The 27,385-nt window shown below is 49.7% G+C and overlaps 2 protein-coding genes across 3 annotated transcripts; both read left to right on the forward strand.

The window, feature by feature from the left end:
• Positions 1-2,997: 2,997 nt before the first annotated feature.
• Positions 2,998-21,805, forward strand: PIGU (phosphatidylinositol glycan anchor biosynthesis class U). 2 transcript variants are annotated; one of them, XM_021536623.3, is made up of 12 exons: positions 2,998-3,196; positions 4,826-4,890; positions 6,052-6,111; positions 7,016-7,078; positions 8,339-8,448; positions 10,096-10,196; positions 12,110-12,207; positions 13,931-14,085; positions 14,605-14,748; positions 15,524-15,648; positions 17,425-17,567; positions 20,284-21,805. In XM_021536623.3, the coding sequence occupies exons 1-12, from the start codon at positions 3,067-3,069 to the stop codon at positions 20,395-20,397; spliced, it is 1,308 nt and encodes a 435-aa protein (XP_021392298.1). In that variant the 5' UTR covers positions 2,998-3,066; the 3' UTR covers positions 20,398-21,805. The 2 variants fall into 2 exon arrangements, with proteins under 2 accessions (XP_021392298.1, XP_021392299.1); XM_021536624.2 differs by lacking the exon at positions 4,826-4,890 and having other exon boundaries at positions 3,094-3,196.
• On the forward strand, positions 21,204-27,110 carry TLDC2 (TBC/LysM-associated domain containing 2). The gene is made up of 7 exons (XM_021536605.3): positions 21,204-21,249; positions 23,876-24,168; positions 24,980-25,135; positions 25,538-25,690; positions 25,837-25,932; positions 26,474-26,547; positions 26,913-27,110. The coding sequence occupies exons 1-7, from the start codon at positions 21,204-21,206 to the stop codon at positions 27,046-27,048; spliced, it is 954 nt and encodes a 317-aa protein (XP_021392280.2). The 3' UTR covers positions 27,049-27,110.
• The last annotated feature ends 275 nt before the right edge of the window (positions 27,111-27,385 follow it).

A 27,385-nucleotide genomic window follows, 5' to 3' on the forward strand; every position in this document is an offset into this window, starting at 1 on the left:
GCATCTGTTTGCAGGAACAAAGATGAATCATCCCTGAACTGGCTCAGCGCTAAACAGAGTGTTTTATGAAAGTTCTGTGATGCAACATCCCCAGGTTGAATTCATCCATCCCCTGTGCCCTCTGCATGGGTGCCTCGTGTGGGCAGCACGATCAAGGAGCGCAGATCTTCCAGCAGCAGCAACTCTCTATTGTGTGTTTGGCTCCACCAGATCTACTTCTTTTAGTAAGGCAACAACACTTGGAGGCTGTAGGACAGCAGAAGGTCCTCCTGAGAGCTGCATCTGCTGCTGTCTGTGTGGACCAACAACCGTTCCACAGCCCCACTATCACACGTGGCACCACGGAGGAGATCCCAAACTCAGCTCCTCAAACTGCTCCCAGGCCTTAGCACACCCAGCCCTCTCTGCATGTTCCTACCGAATCACTTGCAGAGACAAGGAATTTCAGGAAGAAAGGATAGCCAGTAAATGCCCCAGTAAATGCTGCAAAAACTACCATCAGTTTGGGGTAAATACCAGGACTCAGAAGATCAGGTTTACGCCTCTGGAAAAAAAAATAAAATTGCTGCACTAACCAAGCAACCCAGAGTTTTCTCAGAGTTTTCTGGTTTGTGTCCTTTCAGCTCCTTGCTGGAAGATCCATTCAGCTCAGTATGAGTCTCTGACAGCCCTGAGTTCTCTCCTCTGTTCTGTATCATCCCTGTCTGCCCCTTCAATGCTGGGGTAGCAGCTGGCCATACCAGCTGACTTGGAGCAGCACAATAACACTGCCAGGTCCCAAACTATTGCCTGTGCAAAGCCCACCCCAGCCTGGGTCTCCTGAAACTTCCCTAGATTTCCATAAGCTGGCAGGAACCCCAAGAGTTTTAAAGGTCTGCTCCTCTGTCTCATTTGGCTGAGAGTGGCTCCAGAAGTCACTGCCAGACAAAAGACAGCACCACAGCATGTGTGTATTTACTGCACCTCCTTGAGGCAGCTCTAACCCCCCAAATTAGTGACCATCAGATAGCAACTGGGTTGAGTCAATCCTCTCATATTTGCCTGATGTATTTGATGCTTTGAGAGGGCTGAATATGTCAATTAGTTTAGGAATTTCCCTCCATTGCTAGCCCTGGGATGTCCTCTTGGAGAAATGCTGGAGCAAACTCATGCTCCAGAAAGAATTACTGCATTTGTCATTAATTATTCTCTGACCTTTCCTTTTTGTTGGCTTTGCAAACCACTTATACACAGAACAACTGTAGTGGCATGATTCCACATCTGATTCTGCTGCTCTTGGGGTTTATCTGAATCTTCCCAGGGCTGCATCAGACACTGCTGGGCAGCACATGGCACAGCTCGGACTGGCAAAATCAGCATCCTGGAGCAGTGCAGCTTTAACCACACTACTGTGTGCCAGTCACTCAGCAAAGCAGCAGTCACAGGCAACAGCTGTCAAGTACTTTGGATCAGAAATGTCATTTAGAGAGAACCAGTGCACAAAAAAGAGCATTTATGATCAGAAAACTCAAGAGACTGTTGTGAACAGCTGCAAAGAAGAATCAGCATTTCTGGCTTCCTATTTACAGATGCTTGCACAAACAAATTAACTTGAATGAATTCACCCTGATTTATTAGAGGATGTGCCAGGCTCGGTCAGTCCTGGGGCCATCAAATCCCAGGGCCAGCCAGAGCCACACTCTCAGAGCAGCTTTACCAGCAAAACCCACACCTTTGTGCCAGAGAGGCTGAGAGCAGAGGAGCTGTCACAAACAGGCTGAGCACTGAAGCTCTCCTTATGGCCTCAGGACCAGCTCTGTTGTCTCATGGCAGTGGATGAGAGAAGCTCTGTGAAGGAGGCAGCTGAACCCCAGTGAGGCAGTGAGCATAGTAGGAAACAGTCCAGGGACCATCTGAAGGTGGTTTTGTAGCATGAAGGGATTCACGTTCCAAGCAGCCATCCATGGTCCAGAAAGTTTATGTGACTGACCACCTAACCCCACCAGTCTCTCCAGTCCTGGGAACAGTACATGCTGGGTCACCTGGGCCTTTAGGGACCACATCCCAGAACTCAGCCTTTCTCCATTTCTGCAGGCAGGTGCAACTCTAATCTACAGCTCAGAGGCTGAATAAACCCAACCAAAAAAGGTTCTCTTGGATATTATCCAGCTCTTTTCAGTGGCAACACCAGCACATTCAGCAAAGCCTAGTTTTAATTACATGAAAAATTACTGTCTTCATATACCACATGAAATGCCTTTTACACTATCACTAATTTTTAGGAGTTTATAATGTCTTCCTTCCACTTGCCTCCATTCAGATGAAGTGTCATAAAGACTATTTTTGTGTGAGACTGTGTGAATGGGCTGCACATGTGCCCAGGGATGGGGATGGAGGAATGGTTGTTGGAGAACAGGGAAGTCCATGCTGGGAAGGTAGGTGATTGAAAGTCTTCCCAGAGCTCTTAAGCTGTGGAGCTGTTGAAGCCACATAGACTGAGAACCCGAGTCAGCCAAGAGCCGTCTGAAACCAGACACGGTCACGAGCGCTCAGCCGTGACCCTCACCATGGCCACAGCAAACGCGCAGGCACATACCATGGGCATCCGTGAAATACCTGAAAAATAAAGCATTGTCTGAGGGGATTTCCAGACAGCTCAGAAGCCACCGACACTCCTCGTCCGAGACCGGCCCAGCCCGCCAGGCCTTGCCCCGGCTGGGCAGAGCTCCCATCCAGAGGCACCTGGCATCCACAGGCGGGAGGGATAGACCGTGGTCAGGCCGATGCCCCTCGAGAACAGACACATCCGTGTCCTCTGGCGGAGGAGCTGCTGTCCCGTGTGGCCGTCCTGGGCAAAGCGGACCCGAACGGGACAGCTCGGAGCGGGACCCCCGCCTGGCCACGCCAAGCGCGCTCCTGCTAATTTGGCCCCTCCGCGGCCGCCGTAGTTGCGAGTGGTGTCGGGAGAGGGCTGTGTGAGGGCTGCCGGGACGTGTAGTCTGCCCGGGCGGGCCGGTTCGTTGGCGGCGTGTTCCCCGGCGCCGCCCGGGAACTACAGCCGGCGGCAGCGGCGGACCGCGCGCCGGGATGGCGGCCCCCTTGGTGCTGGTGGTGCTGGCGGCCGTGACGGTGCGCGCCGCGCTCTACCGCTCCAGCCTCGCCGTCTTCATCGCCGAGCGGGTCGAGGTGGCGTCCCCGCTAAACGCCTGGAAGCGAGGTGAGGCCCGGCGAGCCCGGGCCGGGGCGCTGCTGGCCGGGCCGAGCCCCGCGGCGGCGGCGCGGAGGAGCCAGGGCGGCGGGACCCCCCGAGCCGGGCGGGCGGCGGGCTAGCAGCGGCCCCGCGGGGAGAGCGCCCGGCCGCGCCCCGGGCAGGGCAGGGCCGTGCTCTCCCGGCCCGAAGTAGAGCTGCACGAAAGGGCCCTGAGCAGCTGTGCCCGGGAGGAGCCCATGGGAGCCGGTGCTCGGTGGCTCCGGGGCCGGGAAGGCCGGGGCTGGAGCCAGGGCGTCGTGCTCCACGGCCGGGGACACCGGTGGTGTCACACACGTACACAAACGGGCGTGACCCGCCCAGCACGGAGCGTGTGGCTGCATCGGCCTCGGCCGGGCGCGCTGCGCTGTCCCTGCGCAGGCACCGTGTCGCGGTGAGAATGCCACTGCACGGGCCCCGGCTCACTTCCCTTGCTCAGCTGGTGTCCCCACACATTGTTGGCGATTTACATTCTCTTCTGAAGGCTGAGTAAGGTCCTGGGTTATCGGGGCTTTTCAGTGACGTTCATCTGTGTGCCATCTGAGGCTTAGGAACCTTAGTTTATTTTAAAGATGTCCCTTTGTTATCCAGTTATTATGCAGATAAAATTATTTGCAGTTTTGGGGTGGAAAAGAGTGGCCAGAAGTAATAAAGGTCAAAAGTACAAGTGTATTTGGTGACTTGAGGCTTCTGCTCCACAGTATATAGCACTTCATGCTTCCTGTGCTATTGAATCTTTCTAAATACCACCTTAGAGCATCAAGGTAGGTATCTAGATAGTAAAGGGAAAAGGTGGGATCATCTTGAAAAGTCTGGGCTGTCACCATACAGGAAGTTAATGGCAGCCAGAATCTATTTCTAATAGAAATATTTATGTAACACTGAATTGAGCACCTCTTGTGTTTTCCTGCAGTGTCCTGCCTGTTTCCCTCTGAACAAATGGACCATTTCCCTTAGCTTCTTTTCACTGCATACTGCTCAGTCCCAGGGAACCTCTGTGCTTAGGAGGGTGGAGCTTCCATGGTAAAGCACACACACACATTGCCTAGCAAGCTGTAACTCCATGAGCACAAAGGAGCTGAATTAAGGTTATAAAATGGCAGGAAGTTTCAACGAGAGATAAAGCTTTTAGCTTTGCCTAGCAATATGTGTTCATTTCTGTTCTTCCCTTGTGATTTCGGACGTTTGAGGCCTCTCTACAGCTAATGAGGCAAACCAGTTCAACTTTTATACTATGTTATGGCTGTCTTCTTGGAATTAAGTATTTCTCCAGCATATATGCCATATGTCACTTAATAGGTGAGTCAAAAGGAGGAGATACCATGCATGTGATTTATACAGAGTTAAGTGCAAAAGATTTCATTTCCAACATTTTTGGCTGAAACATATAAATAGGTGATGAGTGCCCGTGCAGGAACGTGTGCGGCAGAGCTGGGCTGAATTTCTTCTGGCTGGCTGTTGGCCCTGGGAGGTATGGTGTCATCCATGCTGCGTGAGATTCTTAGAGTGTCAGTATTTTGAAAACTGCAGTTTTATCCTCGTGGGATCTCTCACTTCCCACATTACAGGGTTCTAATGCAGGTATTTTGTCTGTTTCAGTGGTCGAAGGATTAGCCCTGCTGGATTTAGGGGTCTCGCCATACTCTGGAGCTATTTTTCATGAGGTTGGTTGGTTTACATGATGGGTTTTAAATGTGATATTCCAGTGGCAGGGGTCTTAGTGTGGCTGCTCAGGGCCTAGAGAAGGCTGGGGGCCTGCTTTGTCCCAAAGACTGCAGAGAACCTGAAGTTGTGTGGTTTGTCGGAGCAGTGGTTTCTCCAGCACAAGGAAATCCAGATAATCCCACTGAATTCCCTGTGCAGGGGCAGGCAGTGTCATAATTGTTACTGCATAAAGAAACTCTGAGACAAGGGGGACTCTGTAATAAGTCAAATACTCTGTTCACATCCAGCTTTCCTCTCAGCACAAGCTGGAGTAGGGACAATGTCACTGTGAGTCTGATAGGATTTACACAGTATCAGCACCTGGAGTCTCTGCATTTGCAGAAATTCTAATAGTAGCACAAGCATGCAGTTTATTTATTCCTTATCTTGAAAACACCTTGTGCTTACAAAAACACTTAAACACCTGTGAGGTTTTGTGCCCTCGAATACCCTTACTGACATGAAGGTACTTTCATACATGGTGTTGCCTGGGGTAAAGCGAGGACTTGGTATCCTCTGAAAACAGGATTCTTTTTAATACATTCTATTTCTTTAGACATAATTTTTCCCAGACTGTGAAATATTTCCCATGCTTATTTAGACCATCACATTAAAAGGGAAAAGCTCTAGGAGTAAGAGGATGATAGGATTGTAACCCTACAGCTTTATGTTTTTAACATGCTTTTTTCTTTTTGCTTTGTAAAAGACACATCTAAACAGCAGGGGAACCAGCTATATATGAAATCTTTCCAAAGTACCTGCAGACAACCTGAAAAATAGATTTTCTATAAAAAATTACTTTCTAAAGCTGGTCTTTGTATGTTTTCTATTGTAAGTCTACCATTATTGTAATAGAATTGAAAAGTTGGAGTATAACACAATTTTCAGAGTTGATGGTGCCTTTTATAAAGTGCATTGAGGACTTTGCAAGGAAAAAGACCAGTAAGTGTGCTTTGATTAATCACTTTGCTCTGAAATACCAGTGTTGCAGTAAAGGCCAAAGAAAATAACCTTTGGCAGTGTCTAGTAGAACTGCTCAACTCTGGTACTTTGTCTCATCAAACCACTGGTATTTTATCTGGTCAGTATTTGATATGGATTTCCCTTTTGCTCTCTTTCAGACCCCACTGATAATCTATCTCTTTCACTTCTTAATTGAATATGCTGAACTGGTGTTCATGGTAAGTGCTCATGGAAAGCTTCTCCTGAAAGGTCCCATTCAGGGAAACGTTGAATGTGACTTTCTTTTTTCAGTCCTTCAGCCTCCCTGTAGCTCAAATTCTTGCTGAGATCAGTTAATTAGAAAGGCAGCTTTGCCTGCACAAACCCACTTTCAGACTTCTCCCTTCTTGTACATAGTCCTTCTTTTTTGTGAGTTCTTGCTCAGATAAGTATCCCCACACAGGGATAGTAAGGTGTCATTTTATTTCGAATTTCAAACATTATCTCTTACAGGTAACAAAATACTGTGTCCCCCCAGCCTAATGCCCCACTGCTGTTTCTGTCTGCCAAAGCCCAAATGTGCAAGGAGCACAAATGAGTTCATCCCCCAGATGTCTATTGTAAATTGTTATCAGAGTTCTTTTGCACAATTCAGAAGGATAGCAGTCCTGTAGCTGGCTGCACACAGCACCCAGTGGAGCCTCTGTGCCCAGGTCCCTGCCAGGCAGGGCTTGTGCAAAGCCAATGCCACATGCCCTGTGCTGCTGCCTGGGCAGTCAGGGGCAGCTCAAGGCACTGTTATGCTACCCTGGTGGCCAGGTGGGTTCAACCAGCTGGGCACTGCCCAAGTGTTGCTGTGCTCTCACTACACCAGTGATGCTCTCTATTAGTCTCATGTACTGTTCTCCATGGACAATTTCTTTCCTCTTAATTCCCCATTCTCTTGTTTTGTGAATATAAATATTTTTGATACAGCTCATGTCTTCAAGGTGAAGTGGTATGTAAGAGCACTGTACAAATCAGCCTTTCAGGATTTTAAAGCTTGTGTTTTGTGAGCTGAGCTAAGTCAGATCAGAGCTGACCAATATATTTTTCTCCATTTGTTTATTTTGCTTACAAGCAGTCTCTCCCTTGCTTTTTTAGATAACTGATGTGCTAACTGCTGTTGCCCTTTACTTGGCAATCCAGGACTTCAACAAAGTTGTGGTAAGCTGACTTCCCAGTGTTGCTGGTCCTCTTCTCCCAGCAAATATAATTATCTTGGGCCAAAGAAAAGATGGCCAGAGGATGCAGTATCAAGTTCTAATTGCAGTAATTCTGGTCATATTTTAATGATAAACAAACAGGACTGGATGTGGCAGACAATTGAGGCATTTTAAATTCTGTTGTGGCACTATTACAGTGTCTGTAGCAACACACTGAGTGGTGATCACAACAGTGTACAATCTTCTCCAGCCTGGGTGTGATACCTTACAGAGGGTTTATTTGCACATGAGCATGAGGTCATACACAGACTAGAAATGTGTAAAGGAAGGAGTGAAACCTTCCAGTAGTTCTGAGGTGACATAGATCATTCTTGTGAGCATGGTAAAAATCTGACATCAAATACTACTCGTTTCCTTCAAATTATAAAGATGTGTATTTGGAGGTGATTGGTTCCTCCCAGTGCTCAAAGAACATTTTGTGTAAGCAGTGCTGTGCTCTTTGCAGTTCCAGAGGGGTGGGATATCTATATCAACATTAGCAGGGGGCTGCATTTTCTACAGCATCTCTGTGGTCTTCCACCCAGCTATGAGATTGTTCCCTGTCCTCTGACACTGAGGTTAAGGAAATAACCCAGGATAGAACTGCGGCATGTGAGAATTCCACATGTGAGTTACTTTGGTTGTTGAGCATTTACTGTTAGCATCTCTGTCCTTCTGTCTCATCATAACATAATTCAGTCAGTTGAGTTTCAGATTTCTCTTTTGTCTCCATAGAGAGCCTCCAAACAAAAGAAATTTGCCATAGAAATTTCCATCTTTAAAACAGCAAAGACAGCATACGTATGGGGTTTGGGTTTTCAGGGGCTTGTTTGTTGAACAGTGAATTTATAAAGTTAGCTTTTCATTAGAGATCCAGAGAGTTGTTAGGAAGATTGAGTATGGGGCTCCAGTGTGGTGAATTCACTGGTAGCTGTGTCAAGACGTAGACACAGGTAATTAAGGAAGTTTAAATAAGTAGAAATTACCTGCTTGCTCCTAATTCTCACTTCAGCTTTGAAGTATTTGGGAAAAGATAGGGATTTTTTGTTCTCTAGAACTCCTCACATAACATAAGTTCTAACTCACACCAGGGGCTTGAGTGTGCTCCACAGTAATAGAAACCCCAGGTAACTGGCTGAGTAATATGAAATTGAATTACACAAGTAGTACAGAATAATGGCTTTGCTCTTCTGACAGTCTTTGATCATTCTCCCTTGTTCAGTTCAAAAAGCAGAAGCTCCTAATAGAACTGGATAAATATGCACCAGATGTGGCTGAACTCATCCAGACACCCATGGAGATGCACTACATCCCCCTTAAGGTAGCACTATTGTAAGTATTGCTCCTGTAGGCTGCCGTGGGGCTGCTTTGGTTCCTCAGCTCTCTTTGGGTTTTATTTGTCTCATTTGGACCTTCAAAAACTGTCAAAAGTTGGATTTCTTTCTTGCAGAAATTCTGAATTTCCTATTGGTCCTAAATACTCAGTTTGAAAGTGAAAATCAGATGCATTTACATGTGCTTGTTGCCAGCAAGTAAATTCACTCAGGCTCTTTGAGATGGGCTCGGCAGCATAAGGTTATTATCTGGGAAACAAGAATGTTGAGTCAGCATAGATCACATTCCCATTTATGTTGCCTGTATGATTGTTATCAGAATTGATCCTATGCCTTCCAAATGGTGTCTTTTCAGAAAAGTTAGGAGAATTTTTCAGTGGCTGGACAAAATATCTCAATATGTGCTGAATATCACAACTTGAATATCCCAAATTGCCTTATAACAGTTGAAAGATGTTTTCATGTTGTCATTTTATTCATTCCATGTCTTGGTGTTCTTGTGTATATTAAGCATTTTTTAATTTCAGAAGGCTTCCATTAAACTAATACACAAGCAAGGTGCCTACTGGTACAGACTTTTTTAATTGATATTTTGACACAAAGAAATTATCCAAATTGTTCTGTATCAGAGAGAGTTCTCCACTAGATAAATTGCAATTTTTTCTTATTTTCATATGAATTTTTAAAATGGCACAGTTGCCATGGCCAGAAGGGTAAAGTGGGTAAATTGCAGATCGTTTTGCATTACTACAGCAAAGTTGGCATTAAATTGTACCTGTCCTGCTGTATGCTGCCTTCTGGAAACACTAAAAAGACAGACTGGGACTTAGAGACACAGGAAAATATAAAGAGGGAACTAGGAAATCATCAGCGCTCTCTACTGACTCTGATGAGTAATTTAGTTATTGGCAAGTCTGATCAGTACATCATTATACTTATTGTATTGATAGTCCTCCAAACCTTTTCCTTTGCTCTGAGCCTACTTAAATGAGATTATTGTAATTCTTATTTCCAGAAGGAGCTGGCATGCTTGCTACCTAAAGTGTGGCTGAATTCTGTAATGTAAAGTCATTAAGAGTTTTTCTGTAATTCCAGTTAAAATGTGCCAGTCTTGCATAGCTGGCTGGTTGTGTGCTCAGATAGTGCCATGGTGAATGTAAAGGCTTGCTCTGCCACAGCAGGAGACTGGTTGGGTTGTGGGAAACTCTGCTTATGTCTCAGATTTCTTTCCATCGTGTTTTCTTCTTATTTTTCTTCAGAAGTAGTAGGTGTGAGTAGCAGAAAAAGTTTCCTTTGGACCAAATAATCCTAGATCTGACTGAATAAATGTATAATGCTTCTGCAAAGCAAGAAACATTTTTGGTAATCATTTTCTAGGCCAAAACTTGCATTTTGGACATCTTCCCAATGTCTCATTTCTGTAGCGGGCTCCCTGTGGCCTCTGTGTCCAAGTGTGCAATCCAGAGGTCTGGTTTTTGCTTCAGATTGAAGAACCTGTTCAGCTGAATTAATTTGCTGATGAGAGGATCCCATCAAATGTAAATAAAAAGAAAAGGCAAAGTGCATATTTTTTTTTCTTTGAACATCTCTTTAATTAGATTTAATTACATCCTTTAAATGTAACCTGACCTTTGCTCTTTTTCAGCTACCTGTTAAACCCCTACACTGTGATGTCTTGTGTGGCAAAGTCCACCTGCGCCATCAACAACTCTGTTATTGCATTCTTCATTTTAGCTACAATAAAAGGTAACACAGTGAAGAAAAAAGGGTTTTTAATGACTTTTTAGAAAGATCAGAAATGTAGCAAAAAATAAATCCAGGGGGAGCTTTACAGATAGGATTGCTACAAAGATCTCAGTGAAGCACGGCGCAAACAGGACTGAAACAAGATGAAAGTTCTACAGGAATTTGTGACATCAGAAGACTTTATAGTCAAGTGAAACTTTCACCTCAGTGTACCCAAGAGTTTATGCTAAAAACTGACTCCTTTTCCTGGTTGGCTTCAAATAGTTCTCTGTACAGGAAGAAATGTGTCTGTGTGTTGCAGAACAGAAGAGCTCTGTTGCTCTTCTTTTGTATGTGAATATGCACTTAAATGTCATACACAATTTATTTTCAAACTTTATCCTTGAACTTTTATTCAAAAGCAAGCATTTGCCTGCAACTATTATTTGGTTTTCACTCATAGTTGTAAACATGGTTTGAAATGAACTAATTAAGCTTTGGGGAAGCAGAAGCAGCAACCAAAGACTCAAACCAGCCCAGTGGAGTAGATGATGTCACAATCACTGTTTCATTATTTTCTGCATAATGCCAGCTTTCTGTTTCTTTTGACTCCCCAGTGCTAAGATCTTTTAGCCTGTGTGATTTATAATAGTCACCTAAGTTTTAAGGAGTTCTCTGCTGGATCAGAGGAAAGGTCAGTCTGATCCTTTGTCTCCAGCAGGCCCCAGACCCAGGCACTGCAAAAAAAAAAAAAAAAAAAAAATCTGATATAGATAGTTTTTATCTAATTGAGTCAGGAGGTGCTTTAATTTAAAAGCATTTGCAATAGCAAACAAGTGGGGTCTATTTAGTTAAACTGATTTTTAACTGTTCACTGATACCCTGAGACCAAATGTTTGGTCATAGACAAAACTGTAGTGTCTGTCTTGTGGTTTGTCCATGACTGGGAGTGTGGCAGTCTGGGGATTCAGTGGCAAAGAGGGTATCAGTTATGACTGTGATATCTGGGAATCATTTCTTTAGATCTGTGTGGAACTGAACAATGGATAAATACAGGATAGGGAGGTTTCTGTCAGGAGAGTGTAGTTGAAGAGAGGAGAGGCTCATCACCAGGTAACCCTGTATTTTTTCCCTTCAAAGGAGGAAGCAGAGAGGAGGTCTCAAAGTATTTGCTGTCAGCAGAGTCACAGCTGGTTCAGTGCACTGGGTCAGGGCTCTTGCTGTCTGAGCTCTCTTTTTACAGAGGACTTCCATTGAGTCTGGAGCTATAACCAGGCTACTGCACTGGGTGCTTGTATTTTTCTTGTTTAACCTGAGATCTTTTGGACATTATTTCTGTTATTGGTAGTTGAGAAATGTGAGTGCTCAACACTGAGACCTCCAATAAAGCTGCCTCAATAAAGACATTTATACTTATAAAATCACTTGTAAAAACTGCAGTCTTTTCTATGTCTCAGTTTTGGTATCAGTAAAGCAGAGAAATGCTCCTCCACTCCTTCAGTGCAGACTTTGCTTGGTCTCTTGCACACAGCTTTGCTGAGGCTGCAACACATTCTGGTGATGAAGTTATCCATCAAGCCCAGTATGGCAGTTCTTACATACAATTACAACTTAAGTGAATGCATTCCCCTGCATTAATAGCAGCCATCATGGGCTTTATATAGACTGAATTATATTAATCTCTTTCTGTGTGTGAACGACAGGAGATAGAAACCATTCAGTGGTTTGTTCTTATGGAATGAGTCATTCTCCATGCAAAATGTCATTTATAAGAGGACACCCTGCAGGACATGTTCTGCTAAAAACTCCTTTAAGTGGTGTCCTGATATTTGTGAATCCCCTGCAGAGGTTTATGAGTTTCTTCCCATTTGGACTTCTGTCTCTATGGCTGTTTATACTAAAAGTTCCTTGAACTTTTTTTTTTTCTTTTGCAGGTAGTGCCTTCCTCAGTGCTGTGTTCTTGGCCTTAGCAACATACCAGTCACTCTACCCTCTCACACTGTTTGCTCCAGCACTGCTTTACCTTCTACAGGTAGGTGATTTCTAACTCTTGGTACCTGTTGTCTTCTTTTAGCTGTGCAGGGACAGTCCTGGAAGGGGAGTCGGACAAGTGCAGAGTTTCAGAAAAAGTTACTCTCCTCAAGCCGTGGCAAGTTTGAACCCTGAATGGGAATGCCTGTGTTTGGAGAGAAGGGAGCAGGAAGTCTACAGAACTGGGTGGTGTTTAGCTTGCCAAAATAAGTGCTGTTCTTTGTGCTGTGTGAGCAGCAGTGAGGCGCTCAGACCCAGAGAAGTTTGAAAATGCTGGTTTGGTGTTTAATGGCAGAAGGCACGTTCTGGAAAGAAGCTGGATGCCCTTTCTCCATTAACAAGACCCTGAGCAGAGGCTCAGCTCACTTCATAGATAGATCACTTTGTGATAATGTTTAGTATTTGAAATTCTTGTAATTCTGAATGCTGCTGCTGTGCATTTCACCAGTCTTTTTTCATTGCTTCTGGCAGTGATGTTTATTTTACTTAACTAGCCTGTTCTCAAATCTCTAAGCTTCCAGAAGGAATGGTAGTCAGTTCTAATTAATTTTCTTGTTCTGACATGAATGTCTCTTACTTTTTTTCAGGAATTTTATAATTATTAGTCTTTACAGGAGAAGAACTGCAGTCAGTGTTGCTTTTTCAGTTTGATGATTTTTAGGAGAATTTATATCTTTAATATTTTGGTCTTTTGTTCTCCTTTAACTTTAGCCAAAGTAAATTGGGAGTGAAATGTAAGCATTGTACTTTGAATTCACAAACAGTAAGTGCTTTGATATGTGGCTGCCTAATTTGCAGCTTTTAAAGGCAATAATACCAGTGTGTGTCCTTTTAAGTAAATTTGTAAATGAACTTTCCTGCTTTCTTCGTACAGAATTAAGTCACTTTTCTCCTGTTCTTTTCAATCTGTCCTGCCAAAATTTTTGGTAATGTTGTTTACATTGTCCCAACAAGTGACATTAAACCCACTCCAACTGAGAAAACCTGCAGAGTCAGAGCAGGTTCTCTGCACGTCTCCTGTCACTGCAAACCCCAGGGCTGAATGGAAAAGCCACATCACTGACCTGGAGCTGCAGAATGCTGAGCGATTCCCAAAGGTGTTGGGCCCTGTGTGTGTTTGTCTGTACACAGGCAGTCAGGGGAACTGATGGAATGATATGCCTGTCATGTTACGTTAACTTGTGACAAGGACATGTGGCAGTGGCAGGACTTTGAGGAAGCCAGCTTTCAGAGGGGCTCATGTGTGCTTAGGAACTCAGCGGATGTGCTCTTGCCCTGATTTCAGCAGAGCAGGAGTGCCAGGCCAAGTGGTGGTGCCATAATGGGGTGGGAGTTCTGGGGCAGGGCTTTCGGTCACCTCTTGTAGTGGGGTCATGCAGGAGAAGACAGGCACCAGTGCAGTATTGCAAATGTCTGAGGTACCAGTGCAGCTGTGGGGGGGGGCTGTAAATCTTACACCTCTGTGTGTGCTCAGATGAGGGACTCCCTGCAAGCAGAAATGTCTTGCTACTGTATTTTCAAACACAGCTCTGAGAGTACATGCAATGTATGTGACTTAATTGGCCAGAGTGAAGAACAAAAGCAAATTGTGCTTGAAAGCTGCTCCTTCAAATGCCATAGTGGCAATGTTTTATGCTTTCTTTCATCAACTTAAAATTATGTTCTGAACACTCACACTTTCTTGTGGTTCTCCCCCTGATGAGGTACTTCTGTTTCTCTTTCAGCGCCAGTTCATACCTATCAAATTGAAAAGCAAAAGTTTCTGGCTCTACACCATGCAGTATGCATCCCTGTACCTGTGCAGCCTGGTGGTGATCATCTGCCTTTCCTTCTTCCTGCTCAACTCCTGGGATTTTATCCCATCTGTTTATGGGTTTATGTAAGTATAAGGATTCTTACTGATTGCTTTCTGTCTGGCCCCACCCTGCCCACCCAGATTGTTTCTTGCCCATCACACTCAGGTGTGTGCTTGACCCAGGAAGTGTGTGGTCTGTGATTTACTGGCAATGCAATAAAAGAAAGAATATGTGGAGGAAAGCAGCCATTAGCCAACTCCAACTTCTGTTAAATAAATAATAGCAAAAATTAAAGACAGGAGCTGTTTTCCACTGAGTGATTGGAAATGGGTTTGGTAGTTGAGCTGCCATGGCTATGAAATATTCCTCTATGGATAAATGTCTGCTTAAGAATGGTTTGAGTCCTGCTGTGACATCAGGAAGGATTCCTTAGTAGGATTTCAGCCTGCTCTTCATGTTTTCATCCATATGGTTTCTCTTTCATGGATTTACAATTTAGGGCCTACATCCAGTAGCACACAATGATCAATTAATGCAACAGAAGCAGGGCAGGGAAAAACAACGATTAAAAAATTTACCATTACTTTCTTTTCAAATTTCAGCCTTTCTGTTCCAGACCTGACACCCAATATTGGCCTTTTCTGGTACTTCTTTGCAGAGATGTTTGAACACTTCAGTCTTTTCTTTGTATGTGTGTTTCAAATCAATGTGTTCTTCTACACCATTCCCTTGGCAATAAAGTTAAAGTAAGTATTGAACATGTTACTCTGCTACTTTTTTTTTAGCTCTTAAGTTATCCAGTGGAAGCTTTTAAGGCTGAAGTTAGATGTCTTGACATACAAGCCTGAAAAATATTTTTAACAGGGCCTATCCTCCTCATATCCCATAGTTTCAGCTCTGTTCCTGTTAAACAGAGTGGCTTGGGCTCTGCAGTGGAGCTCTGTGTTGCAAGCATCAACAGAGGCAGCAGAAATGGAGGCTGTAGAAGTGCCAGCATAAGGCACTGTAGTCAGAAAGCAAGAACTGGCTGCAACTTCCAGCTCTTTGTTGTCAGAAAAAATGTGGAAACTTGGGGACTTTCCTATCTGGCTTCATTGACTTCTTTGTGATAAAAACACCCTTTAACACGCCTGGATTCTCAGTGAGTCCTTTGGCTTGCAGTGGATAGATCAGGTATACCAGAGGGATAGCTGGTCTTTGGGCTTCTCCAAATTACCATCAGAGGGCATGTGCTAAATGCTTCTGGTGAATAAGGCAGAGCTGGAAAGCACAGTGCAGGTGTAAATGTGTGCTGAGGTTGTTGGGTGAGGGCTGTGGCAGATGTGCCTCCACTGACCCTGCTGCTCTGTAAGGGAGCTCTGTCCATCCCACCTAGCATTCAGAGCCTGGTCTGGAGAGAACAGGGCTGCAGGAGCCTCCTTGAGCCTGTCCTGCAGCATATCTGTGCTCTTCCTGATACTTATTTGCAGTTTCCAGATACCCTACTGCATCCTCTTAGCCTTTGTTTGTTTTCCCTTCCAGGGAACACCCTGTGTTCTTCATGTTTGTCCAGCTCGCCATCATTTCTATCTTCAAGTCCTATCCCACCGTGGGAGATGTTGCACTGTACATGGCCTTCCTTCCAGTCTGGAGCCACCTTTACAGATGTAAGTTCTTTGTGCTTGATTATTATTTATCTGGAATGGAAAAGGGCCTGACAAATAATTAAATTAAATGGTCACCACTAGACCAAACCCAGACCCAAGTTCATAGTCTCTCATGGCCTCCATGGAGTGACTAGAAGAAGGCTGGATTTTGGAGGTTTTTCCCTCTGGTGATACAGTTCCTATCATGTCTTTAGGACATGAAATAGGGTTGAAATTGGTCAAGGAGGGAATTTTCACTTGTACCTCATCTTCCCCCTCTCTCCAACTTGTTGTGAAGATTATCTTTTTTATGAGAACCTTTTGCAGTCCTGCATCCTTCAGATGCTTCACTCCTATTTAAGGCTGTGTAATTTGAATAGTGCTCCAGCATTTGGTGAGTCCTCCACCCTTAAACTGCTGGATCTTGCAGTCGTGCTTTGTTTAGTATCTGCTTGTCTGCTCAGAGTGAAAGTAACTGGATTACTCCAAGCAATTGTCCAGACTTTCTTAAATACTTCAAAAAGACCCTCTTTAACTCCTGAAATCACAGAGAGCTTCCTGTGGATTCTCAGGCTCAGTCTATGGAGCCTGCTTCCACGGGGAGATTTGGAAGTCTTGAGTTTTTCTTGGCGTTTCTTGCTTAAACCAACTGCTTTGACCAACCCTGCCAGGTTGTCCAGGCCTTTCACTGCAGCCTTCTCTAAGCCAGGCCAAGTGTGTTCATGGACAGCTCACCTCCCTGTTGTAGGAGACATAATCAGGAGACCTGGAGACCATCTGCTCTGTGGGTTTCAGACTCAGGAGAGCTGAGGCCAAAGCAGCTGTGATCAAACAGGGCAGGAATGCACAGGCTGGCCCTGAGCACGTCGCAGCTGTAGCAGACAAACTTCTGAAAGTGCTTGCTCAATGTAGTTCAGTTCCACATTCCAAGCATGCAAGGAGAGGGACAGTCATTTGTCACAGGCTCCCATGTGTGAACAGACCTTCTGAACAAGAAATTTAAAATAGGTAGGAAGATGTTTGGATGTGACAATGCTCCCAAGACATCGTGTGCCCCCAGCTGCAGAGTGATGAGCATGGGCTGAGCTGCAGCCAAGCACAGCAGCACAAGTGTCAGGATGGATTACAGCACTGCTCCCAAAGGACAGGCATAAGCACTTAACAGAAAACAAAACCTCTCCTGGCCTGGTAGTTCCCAGCTCATTTAGACAAAGCTGTGCTTGGTTTTTGTCCACCTGACACATACTCAGACAGACTGCTGGATTCTTGCACCTCCTGATGTCATGTGTCTGTCAGTGCATTTGGCCTGTATGAGTTTCTTCCTTTTATGGTGCTTTCATTTCCTTGCCACCTCCCAATGAAGTATCTTTTCCTATAACCCACAGATTAATTTTTTCCTTTGTCATTAGCTTGATGAGGCAAGGAATTAAAGTGCTCTGCTCTCCAAATTGAGGTGCTGCTGGCAAGGCCCCTTTGCAGATTGCTGATTACTGTAGTGTAGATACCAAAAAGCCAAAGACATCCAAGTGTGTTTGGAAGCCGGATGTAGAGGGAAAGAGCTACGAATGGGGATTTCACACTGCAACACAGGGAGAAGTATTTATTTTGAAGGGAAATATAGTGGATTTCTTATAACCACTATTCAGGAAGTTAGTAAAGCAACCTATGAAGGTTATTGGAGGAAAGTATGTCTTGGCAAGTGCTTCTCACCCCCTGCACACCCTAAATACCATTGCTGGTTGTGTGACCATGACTGCTCAATAATACATCATTTTAACAGCTGATTTTCTTTTACAGTCCTCCGGAACATCTTCATCCTGTCATGTGTGCTCATTTTCTGCTCCTTCCTGTTCCCTGTTCTGTGGCATCTATGGATTTATGCAGGAAGTGCCAACTCCAATTTTTATTATGCCATCACGTTGACTTTCAACATAGGGCAGGTCAGTAGAGTGCGGCAAATGAAGCTGCACTGTGGGCAGGCTGCTGGATGGGGTGGCCTGTCAGCAGCAGTGAATCCTGCAGGATGGAGCTCCTCTCAGCATCCTGCATGGTCCTGCATAGCAGCTTCCTGGCTCTCCTCCTGGATTCTGCCTGTTCCTCAACCCTTGGCACACTAATGGGAGAGAGTTCTTGTGGTGTGAGCTGTGACTTAACAATCCAACAGAGCTGACTGCAGGTTCTGTGCTCTGTTGCTGATGGCCAGGGAAAAGCATCTCAGTATAGCAGGACCAAGCACAAGTAAATGGAGAAGGGGAGCTAAGAGGGGAAATGGAAAAACCTCAGGGCAGTAGCAGTGGGGCCAGAAAACACAAATGAGACCTGGCCATGCTCAAGGACATGGCACCAGTTTTTCTGAGACATTGTAGCACGTGCAGTGTCCCAGGGATGTTGGGACTTGTCCTCCCTGCCTTTCCTGAGGCCATTCTGGATACATGACTTCCATTGGCCTTAGGGAAAGCAGAGCGTAGCACGCTTGAAGGGTGGAACTCAGTGTACACAGGTGCTTCAACCTATTGTAAGTCCTTCCTCTTCTCTGTGCTGCTTGTCATGTACTTGAGCCCTTGGGCAGTTTGACATGTAGGAACGTTCATTTCATGATAAAGTTGCCTTTAGTTTGAATGTGCCTCAGCAATTTATGCTTGTCTGCTTCTCCTAAAGCCAGGGGAACACTTTGGCCAGGGGCAGAAAATCACCTACTCTTACCCTTGATTAATGGGGAAACACCCATTTGATAAAACCAAAAGGAGACTGCACAGGTTGAGAGGGAGAATAAAGATTCTGCTAAGAGGGTCTCATAGGAAACTGGGAGTGGTTCATTACAGGTCCTGTTATGGAATGAAAGGAATAGTAAAGATTAATTAGAAATAGCAGGTGTTGATATTCTAAGAAGGTTTTATATCCTACCTGAGAAAGTCATAGCAGATCCTGCAAGGTCTTGTGCTCTATGTAAATGCAGAAATCAGCAAGCCTCTTGTCTGATTTTCTTGTGAGAAAGACTTAGTCCTCATCCCCACTCACCTCAGCTCTTTCTTTTCCCATTTAGATATCTGCAGAGAAGTTTAGTTAAAGGTAAAATCACCTTCACTGGCAGAACCTGTCAGCAGTTCAGCAAAGCAAGCAAATCATGGCTGTTTCCCTCTCCCTGGGTCTTTTCTCCTTCTCACTTTCTCCCCTGACCTCAGCAGTCTGCAGCCCTGTTTCTCTTTCCCCCACTCTCCACCTGCTCCTCCATCCCCTCCTGTCCTGCCATTGAGCCTCTGCAGCAGCTGCTGTGGTTTTCTGTGCTGTATTGCACAGTAACCCAGGCAGGCTCTGACTCTCCCTCCCTCTGTGTCCTTAGCACTGCCGTGTACTTCAGGTGACATAGTGCCAAAGGGATGCTTTAAGTGGCATCTGCACACTAGGACACAAGGACAATATCTACCAGCTCAGGCTGGCACTGGAAAGGTTTTCCACTCTAGTTAACTGCTTCTGTTTCCAAATGGAGGAGGGCAGCAGTCCTGTAGGAAGGTCACACTGCAAGAGGCTAAGTGACAAACAGCACTACTGAGCCAGCAGGTCCCTGCCACAGCCCAGTTTGCCCCAGCAGTAGCAGCTTCCCCAGGTGGCAGCTTTAGAGAATCCACTGTCAGCCATTCCTGCCATCTCAAGGCCCCCAGGCGTGGGAACAGTCCCACAGTGTGCCTCAAGACAGCCAAAGGTGTCCTGGCTTGGGGCAGAGTGACTGGAAAGGCCACGGAGGTGCTGTCCAACAGCAGCTGAACAAGAGCCTGGTGTGCCCAGGTGGGCAAGAGGCCAATGACACCTGGCCTGTACCAGCCATGGTGTGGCAGCAGGACCAGGGCAGTGACTGTGCCCCGTGCTGGGCACTGGTGAGACACCTCCAATCCTGGAGACAGTTTTGGGCACCTCTATTCAGGAAGGACATTACAGACCTGGAACACGTCCAGAGAAGGAAACTGAGCCCCAGAAGCAGCTGAGGGAGTTGGGGGGTTTCAGCCTGGAGAAAAGGAGGTTCAGTGGGGACTTTCTCACTCTGCAACTCTGACAAGAGGGTGCAGCTGGGGGGATCAGAGTCTGCTCCCAGGGAACAGGGACAGGATGAGAGGAAAAGGTCTCAAGCTGTGCCAGGGGGCGTTCAGGTTGGATATTAGGAGGAATTTCTTCACAGAAAATATGGGTCAGGCATGGGAAGGGGCTGCCCAGGGAGGTGATGGAGTCCCACCCCTGGGGGTGTCCAAGGAATGCCTGGATGCGTCACTCAGTGCTCTGGGCTGGGTGACATGGTGGGGAATCAGTCAAAGGTTGGACTTGGTCATCTCAGAGGTCTTTTCCAGCTAAAATGACCCTGTGATTGTTGTCTGTGGGACAACACTTGGATAGAAGGAGTCCTGTGGGTGCAGCTGAGATGTCTGTGAAGCTGTGGCACAGCTGGACCTGCCATTGTCATGCATTTTGGCCAGTTTATGGAGCTACTGTTTGTGAATCTCCCTTGGCTTAAGATGGCAAGGGGATGGACAAGGTGTTCCCAAGGTCACAGTGACTCCTCCAGCAGCATGTGCTTAACACCCCAGGAGCTGCTTAACCCCTGACAGGGTCCCTCTTTATTCCTTGTTCTGAAGCACCACTGATGTGTCTGAACATCTCACTCCACAGATCCTGCTCGTCTCGGATTATTTCTATGCCTTCCTCCGGCGGGAGTACTACCTCACTCACGGGCTCCACCTGACAAGGCAGGACGGGACAGAGGCCATGCTGGTTTTGAAATAAGGACTGGACCGCCATTTCCTGGGACACGGGCCACTCCGAGGAACACGCAAAGCTTGGGGTGCATGGGGTGGGTGGGGAAGGTTCCCTGAATGAGGTCTGACTTTGGGAATGATACCAACTGAAAGAAAGGGCTGAAGTTCTGGGAATAACCCCCTGAGCTGCAGGCTCAGTGCAGACTGTCAGAGCTGCAGTGCCTCCCCCCCTCACCTGTGCTTTTCACTTGGACCTCAGCCATCAGTTGCTCTGGGCAGTCCAGCAGGAGCAGGAGTGTCTGAGCTAAACCCAGGGCTGGAGCTCAGACCATGAACAGTTTTCTACCACTGCTTCTTGGAGATGTTTGCTTCTCTGGGGATCTTCCCTTTCACTGTTTTGACCAGTAACGCTCCTGCTTAGCACGAGGCAGTCTCTGCGTACCTGGTGTCCCAGTCCTGGCTGCAGATTCCATTTCTTGGTGGTTTCTGCTGTTGAGGGATCTGAAGGAATCCCATTGCTCAGTCACAGTGGGTGCTGTGAAAGGGTTGGGTGACCAAGGATGATGACCTTGGATGACAGCTGGAGCTGCTGCCGTACCTGGTAACCTCAGCACTCAAACACAAGTAGGAGCCAGAACTGGGATGGGATCAGGAGCAAGGTGGGTACCAGGTAACTGCTCTATCCCATTGGAGCAACACAGCCATGCCAGGAGCTGCACAGAGGCTGCAGGTCTTCAGAGGGAATACTGCTGAGGAGATGGACTCCCACTGCTCCCAGTTTCTGTTGGGTGACAAAGCCTGGCAGTGCTGGGCTCACACTACTGTGCTACTGTGATGACCTGGGGCAGCAGCTGGGACCAGGAGGTGTCACAATCTCCCCGTAAGGTGCCAGACCAAATCCAGGAGGAGTCTCAGCCACTGCTGTTACGGAGCTGTTCCACACGCTACTGAATGTGCACTTGTCTGTGTCACCCCTGTGCCAGTCAGTGCTGGGCTCAAGGCTGTGCACAGGGGCTCCCTTGAATCAGCTCCCCTGGTCCCCCCCACTCCTCTCTGTACTCAGACCTGCTCACCTTGGAGCTGCTGCTGCCGCCCCCTGAATGTGACACTCTAGGGTGAAGCCACCAGCTCTGGTGGCTGTGTGGTGGCACAGAGATGCAGTGACCAGAATGTGACAGCTGCCTCCAGCATCACCACTGCTCCCACAGGACATCCCAAGTGTTGGGAATGTGACATAGAAACCAAACTGCACCCGGTACCGAGCAGCTGATGGATGTGCCCAGGCAGGTGTGTAAAGAGATCTTTCTTTCTGAACAATTCAAACTTTTGCCTTATTGCACTTCTGTCAGCGCTTTGGGGGTGGAGCTGCGCCCAGGCCCGGCGGGAGCCTCCGGGCTGGAGCACAGCAAGAAGCAAAATAAACTGCGAGTTTTGGACACCTCGTGTGCTCTGACTCTGGCCGGAGGGTGGTGGCAATGTGGCTGGCTCTGAGAGTCACGGGGAGGGGGTGCGAGGAGATCTAAAAGCAAACACAGCTTGGGGAGGAAACGTGACAAAAAATGGAACAGGTCTGTTTTGGGGACAGACCGAAACAGCCCTGCTTAAGGGAAGGGCAGGCGTGTCCAGGTAACCGGGCTGCGGGCAGGGCCCGTCCTGTGCAGCAGCTGGGTTTGTTCTGGGGCTGGATCTGTCTCGGTATCCTGAAGCAGCAAGTCCCAAATTTGGATTCAGACAGTCCTGAGGAAGGTGGTGGGGTCAGCACTGAGGCAGAGGAGGAGCAGCAAGAGACATGAGCAGGGCCAGGGGAGGGACAAGGAGCAAGGCCAAGGGTAGGGAAAAGGAAAGGGCAGAGCTGGGGGCAAGGGCAGGGACAATGAAGGGTAAAGAAACAGGGCAGGGGCAGGCACGGCACCAAGGACGGGGACAGAATCGGGGTCAGGGGTATGGAAGGGTGGGGCCAGGAGCAGAGATGGGACAGGGACAGAAGCACCGGCAGGATTAGGGGCAGGGACAGGGATTGCCTTGCAAAGGCAGCTCAGGCAGGGACTGGAAGCCCTGTCCTGGCTCCTGATCATTGTTCCCAGAGGAAGTTTTTGAGGCCACCAGAACTGCCTAGTCCCTACCAAGTGTTGCCAGTGACCAAATGCCAGGCACCAGGAACCCCCAGACTCCCACTACTATCAAAGGCTGGTGGGGACAACACAGCAGACACCCACCAGGCTGCAGTAGGCCTGCTATGGAGATGAGGAACAACCCAAAAATGCCTGCAGTGGGCCCAGGGTTAGGCATTGAGGCCATCGTGCCCCCAGGCAACGCATGCAGCAAGTCCTGAATTGGCATAAATGAAGCACTGATGCACTTGGACCCACAGACTCGCAGCCAGGCTGAGTGGTTTGGGGGTGACATCAGTGATAAGGGGCTGCACTGGAGCACTGCACCTCTTCCCTGGTCTGCAGGGGCTTTTCCAGAGGCACCTGAGGCTGGCAGGTCCCTCAGCCAGCAATTCCTTCCCTCAGCTGCCAGTCCCAAGCTCGCTCCCTCAGAGTGAGGGTCATGTACAGGGCCTCCTATACTGGGTTTGTGTGTCCATGTTTTGGTAGTGGGGTGGCTAGAGGAGAGGCTTCTGTGAGAAGCTGCCAGAAACTTCCCCAGCGTCTGGCAGAGCCATCTCCAGATGGCTCCAGGAAGGACCCACTGCTGGCCAAGGCCCAGCCCAGCACAGATGGTGGTGAAGCCTCAGGGATTAGGGATTTAAGTAGAAGAAAAAAGTTACTGCACAGATGCAATTGCACTTAGAGAAGAGCAGAGGGAAAATACCTGAGAGGAACAGTCCTGCACACACCCAGGTCAGGGCAGGAGGAGGGGCTGGAGCTGTTTCAGGAGCTGGAACCGAAATTCCCCTGGGATTCCATGGGGAAGCCCAGGGGGAGGCAACTGTGCCCCTGTAGCCCATGGAGGGCCCAGGGGTGCAGAGTTCCACCTGTAGCCCCTGGAGGAGCCCATGCCAGAGCAGGGGAAGGACTCCAACTCCTTTCCCTGAGCAGCAGCAGAAACAACAGGTGGTGAAGTGATCATAATTTCTATTCCACACCTCCCTGCACTGCAGGAGGAGTGGAGGCAGAGCTGAGAAGGTGGGAGGTGTGGAGAAAGTGCTTTAAGGTCTTATTTAACTTCTCATTATCCTGCTCGGATTTTCTTAGTAATAAATTCAGTTAATATCTCTAATTCAAGTTTGTTTTGCCCTGAAAGTATTTGATGAGGGATCTCACCAGTCCTTAACTCATTAATCTTCTGCTGTATTTTCTCAGCCCTGCCCAGCTGTGGAGGGCAGCGAGAGGCTTTGGCAGGTGCCTGGTGTCCAGCCAGGGTCACCCCACCACACAGGTGTTGGCAGTTGCTACAACCATTGCAACAGTCGTGTTGCAAAGAGCAACTCTGCACGACCTGCCCCGGCGCTGCCAAAACAAGGGCAGCCCCTGGTCTCGGGGTTCTCTGCTTGGTTCCAGGTGACAGCCGGACTGCAAAAGAGGTGACAGCCACCGGCCACCACGCTCCTGTCTGGAGGGGGGTGCCTACCCACGCACCCCAGCGCCGTGCAGGAGGGACACGTTCTGGACCCCCACGAGCCGCGACAGGCCGCTGGCATCCGCAGCCACCCTGCCACGCACCGGTGGCCAGGGAGGGGCCGGCGCGGCTGGACATTAACCCCGGGGCGGTGTCCCGGGCTCCCTGGCGGCGCGGTGCCAGCGCCCCAGAAACAGCTGCGATGAGGGGGCTCCGATACCACTACCAGCTCCTGGTAGGTCCGTCGTGGCAGAGCCGCACGGGATAGCGAGGAATGAGCTCTGGGGCAGCGCTGGGAGGCACCCACCAGGCTGGACACGGGGCTGCACAGACAGAGGGGGGCTGCCCTGGGGAGACCGAGGGGTTGGGGGGTGCGGGGGGTGAAGGGCACACGCGGGACCTATCCTGCAGCCCACTGCCTCCCGAGGATCCTGGCACCTCAGGGGCAGGTCTCCTGTGCCCCCGGGCTGCACTCGCTCGTCCCTCTTGCCCCCCTCAGGGTGGTGGGCAGGGCGGTGCCCTTGGGCATGGGCAGCGCCCGCAGCCGTGCTGAGCGCGTGGCTGGCTGAGACACTTGTCACTAGCGGCCACCGGGATCGCGGCACATCCCAGACCCCTTCTACGCTGCGGGGTCAGCCTGGCCGCGAGCAGAGGGGAAAGGCAAGGCTTCACGCCTTCTACGGGGGTTTCAGCCTTCCTGTAGAAGCCTTCCCTGCCTTCTCTTCCCCCTCCTCCTCCACCGCTTCCTCCTCCTCGGGTGGCCATACACCCTTCAAGTTCCGTGTGCAGCGGTGGAGCGGCCTGGCGGGGTGCCAGCGCATGGCACGGCATGGCACGGCATGGCACGGCATGGCATGGCACCTGGGCTATCGGGAGCAGCTGGCAGCCGGGAGATGGGCTGTAGGCTCAGCCTGGTGCTCATTCCCGTGGACTTGAGCTCTTCTCCCTGCCCCTGGACAGAGGATGGGAGACACCCCACGCTGGGCGGGTTCGGGAGCTGCTGCTCCCTCGGGGCCCCAGAGATGCTCATCTCCTGCTGCCCGCAGCCCGACCAGGACGAGGAGCTGCCCATGGGATACGAGGACCCAGCTGGAGAGGGGCAGCAGGGCTGGGAGGGAGCCCCGGCAGCAGCCGAGGAGGAGCCGTGCACGCTGGTGCTGAGCACACCCAGCAGCATCCTGCGGGACAGGGAGCTCGAGGAGGTGAGGCACCCCCGGCTGCACAGGGACGCCTCCCTCCCGCTCGTCTGCCCCGTACCCACAGCCGTGACCAGTACCCTACCAGGACTGGTCCAGTGTGAGCCACATGGGTGACATTCACCTGTGCTTGGGGCCGGTCACCTCAGTCACCTCTTGGGGAAAGGATGCTTGGGGAGCCATCTCAGAAGGGTTTGCAGGGTGAGGACGCTTTGGGAGCGTGTTGTAGGGGAGGGTGCTTGGAACCATCTCTCGGAAGGATGCTCAGGTGGGTGTCCTGAGAGGCTGCTTGGAGGGATGGGGTGTGGGGCCACCTCTCAGGAGAACTCTCGATGAGATCTCAGGTTTGTGCTGGGGCAGGGGAGGATGCTCAGCCAGCCAGCCCCGGCTGAGGCCACTGTGCCCCAGCTGGGCGCCCAGCTGCCCCCGCGGCTGACGCAGCAGCCCTGGCACCTGCTCTACTCCACCGGGCGGGACGGCTTCAGCCTGCGGACGCTGTACCGGAGCGGGGCCCGGCCGGACTCCCCGGCCCTGCTGCTCGTCAGGGACACGGAGGCGCAGGTACGGCCGTGCCCTCCCCAGCCAGGCTGCCCCGTGTCACACGGGGCTCGGGCACCTCCTCGCCCCGTTGGCAGGACGGGGACACATCTCGGCGCTGGGAGCCCCTCTGAACGCCGCCCCGTGAGTCTCCCCCTCTGCTTCCCCAGGCCTTCGGCGCGTTCTCCGCCAGCGCCATTCGCAGCAGCAGCGGCTTCTACGGCACGGGGGAGACCTTCCTCTTCTCCTTCTGCCCCGAGCTGAAGGTGCGGCTACGCGCTGCCAGCCGTGGGGCGCTCCGGGACGGGGCTGGCCATGTCCCGGGTGCCGGCCACGCCCGGGGGTCCCCGCGGTGCTGGGGAAATCTGGGGTGACGGGGCTGCGCTTGGCCGGACGTGGGGACAGCAGCCGGGGACCCTGCTGACAGCAGCCCCCAGGTTTGTCCAGGGCTGGGGGGAGAAGGCGAATCCCAGGCGGTGTGCAGGGAGGGAAGCTCAGGGAAGGGGACCCTGCCCAGCTGGGCGTCACCGGGCTCATTCCACATGGCAGAGCGGTCACAGCCCAGCTCTAGGCTGGCAACACGTCTGGCAGTGCTGGGGGATTGTGTGTGATGGGGCGTTAGTGGTGGCAGCTGTGCCCTGGCAGGGCCCACAGAGCTGTTGGCCACGTCTCTGGAGATGTGGAACATGGAGGTGCCTGAGCAGAGCAGCTTAGCTCAGCAGCCCCCAGCTGGTCCTTGGAGGACAGCGACAGGAATGGGGACACTGCCGCAGCCCATGGTCCCCTCTGTGTGCTGTCCCCATGCAGGTGTTCAGGTGGACGGGCAGGAACGACTTCTTCGTGAAAGGGGATGTGAATCTGCTGATGGTCGGTGGGGGCAGGTAGGAACGGCGCCGGCAGCTTCAGTGGCTCAGAGGGCCACAAGCCCCGATGGCCATCAGAGCCATCACAGAAACCCAGGCTGCCCTATGGAGCTGGGTCCAAGCATGTGGTGATGGCTTGAACTCCAAAACACTGGCACCAGCAGCACTGGGCCCTTCATTCCCTAGCCCTACTGCCTGCTGGAAGGGCTGCTGCTTCCCAGCCCTCTCCCCACCTGCAGGCACGGTGGCAGAGCTGGGCCAGCTGCTTGTCCCGTCTCATGTCCGTTTTGGGGAACAGAGGGTGAGGACGGGAGGTGGCGCGGGAGGTCTCCAACCATGAAGGAGGCAGGTCGCAGCTGACCATGCTCTTGGCACATTCGCAGCGGAAGGTTTGGGCTGTGGCTGGATGGAGACCTGCACCATGGGGGCAGCCAGCCCTGCGAGACTTTCGACAACGAGACCCTCTCACACCAGGAGGAGTTCTGCATCCAGGATCTGGAAATGTGGGGTCTGGCCTGACCCCAACAAAGGCACCCAAGGAAAAAGATGTTGGAGAGGGGATTCTTTGGACCGATGTCTCAAGCACAGGTGTTCCCTGACTGTACCCGCAAAGCCTGCAGGATGCTACCAGCCTCAGCCTCTCCTCCTCTCACCTGTTCCCAATAATATCTCGATTTCATGGGGAAAGAACAGCCGCTGGGGGCAGCATGATTGGAATAAACAGCAGCAGCAGGGACTCGGGGCCTGCAGCGCTGCTGCCATGTGGCTGGGGAGTCCAGAGCGTGTGCCACAGTGGCGTAGCACAACAAACCCTAAACCTAACTCTACTCCTAGCCCTAAACCTAACCCCAACCCC

Source organism: Lonchura striata, chromosome 17 (assembly GCF_046129695.1).
Source record: "Lonchura striata isolate bLonStr1 chromosome 17, bLonStr1.mat, whole genome shotgun sequence".
Taxonomy (NCBI): Eukaryota; Metazoa; Chordata; class Aves; order Passeriformes; family Estrildidae; genus Lonchura; species Lonchura striata.

Excerpts from the sequence above, each read along its gene's own strand:
- TLDC2 (XM_021536605.3), top strand. The coding sequence starts at position 21,204 with ATGACCTGGGGCAGCAGCTGGGACCAGGAGGTGTCACAATCTCCCC. Across the intron at positions 24,169-24,979 it reads GATACCACTACCAGCTCCTG|CCCGACCAGGACGAGGAGCT; the intron begins GTAGGTCCGTCG and ends TGCTGCCCGCAG. Across the intron at positions 26,548-26,912 it reads CTGATGGTCGGTGGGGGCAG|CGGAAGGTTTGGGCTGTGGC; the intron begins GTAGGAACGGCG and ends GCACATTCGCAG.
- PIGU (XM_021536623.3), top strand. The coding sequence starts at position 3,067 with ATGGCGGCCCCCTTGGTGCTGGTGGTGCTGGCGGCCGTGACGGTGCGC. Across the intron at positions 7,079-8,338 it reads AGGACTTCAACAAAGTTGTG|TTCAAAAAGCAGAAGCTCCT; the intron begins GTAAGCTGACTT and ends TCCCTTGTTCAG. Across the intron at positions 15,649-17,424 it reads CTGGAGCCACCTTTACAGAT|TCCTCCGGAACATCTTCATC; the intron begins GTAAGTTCTTTG and ends TTTCTTTTACAG.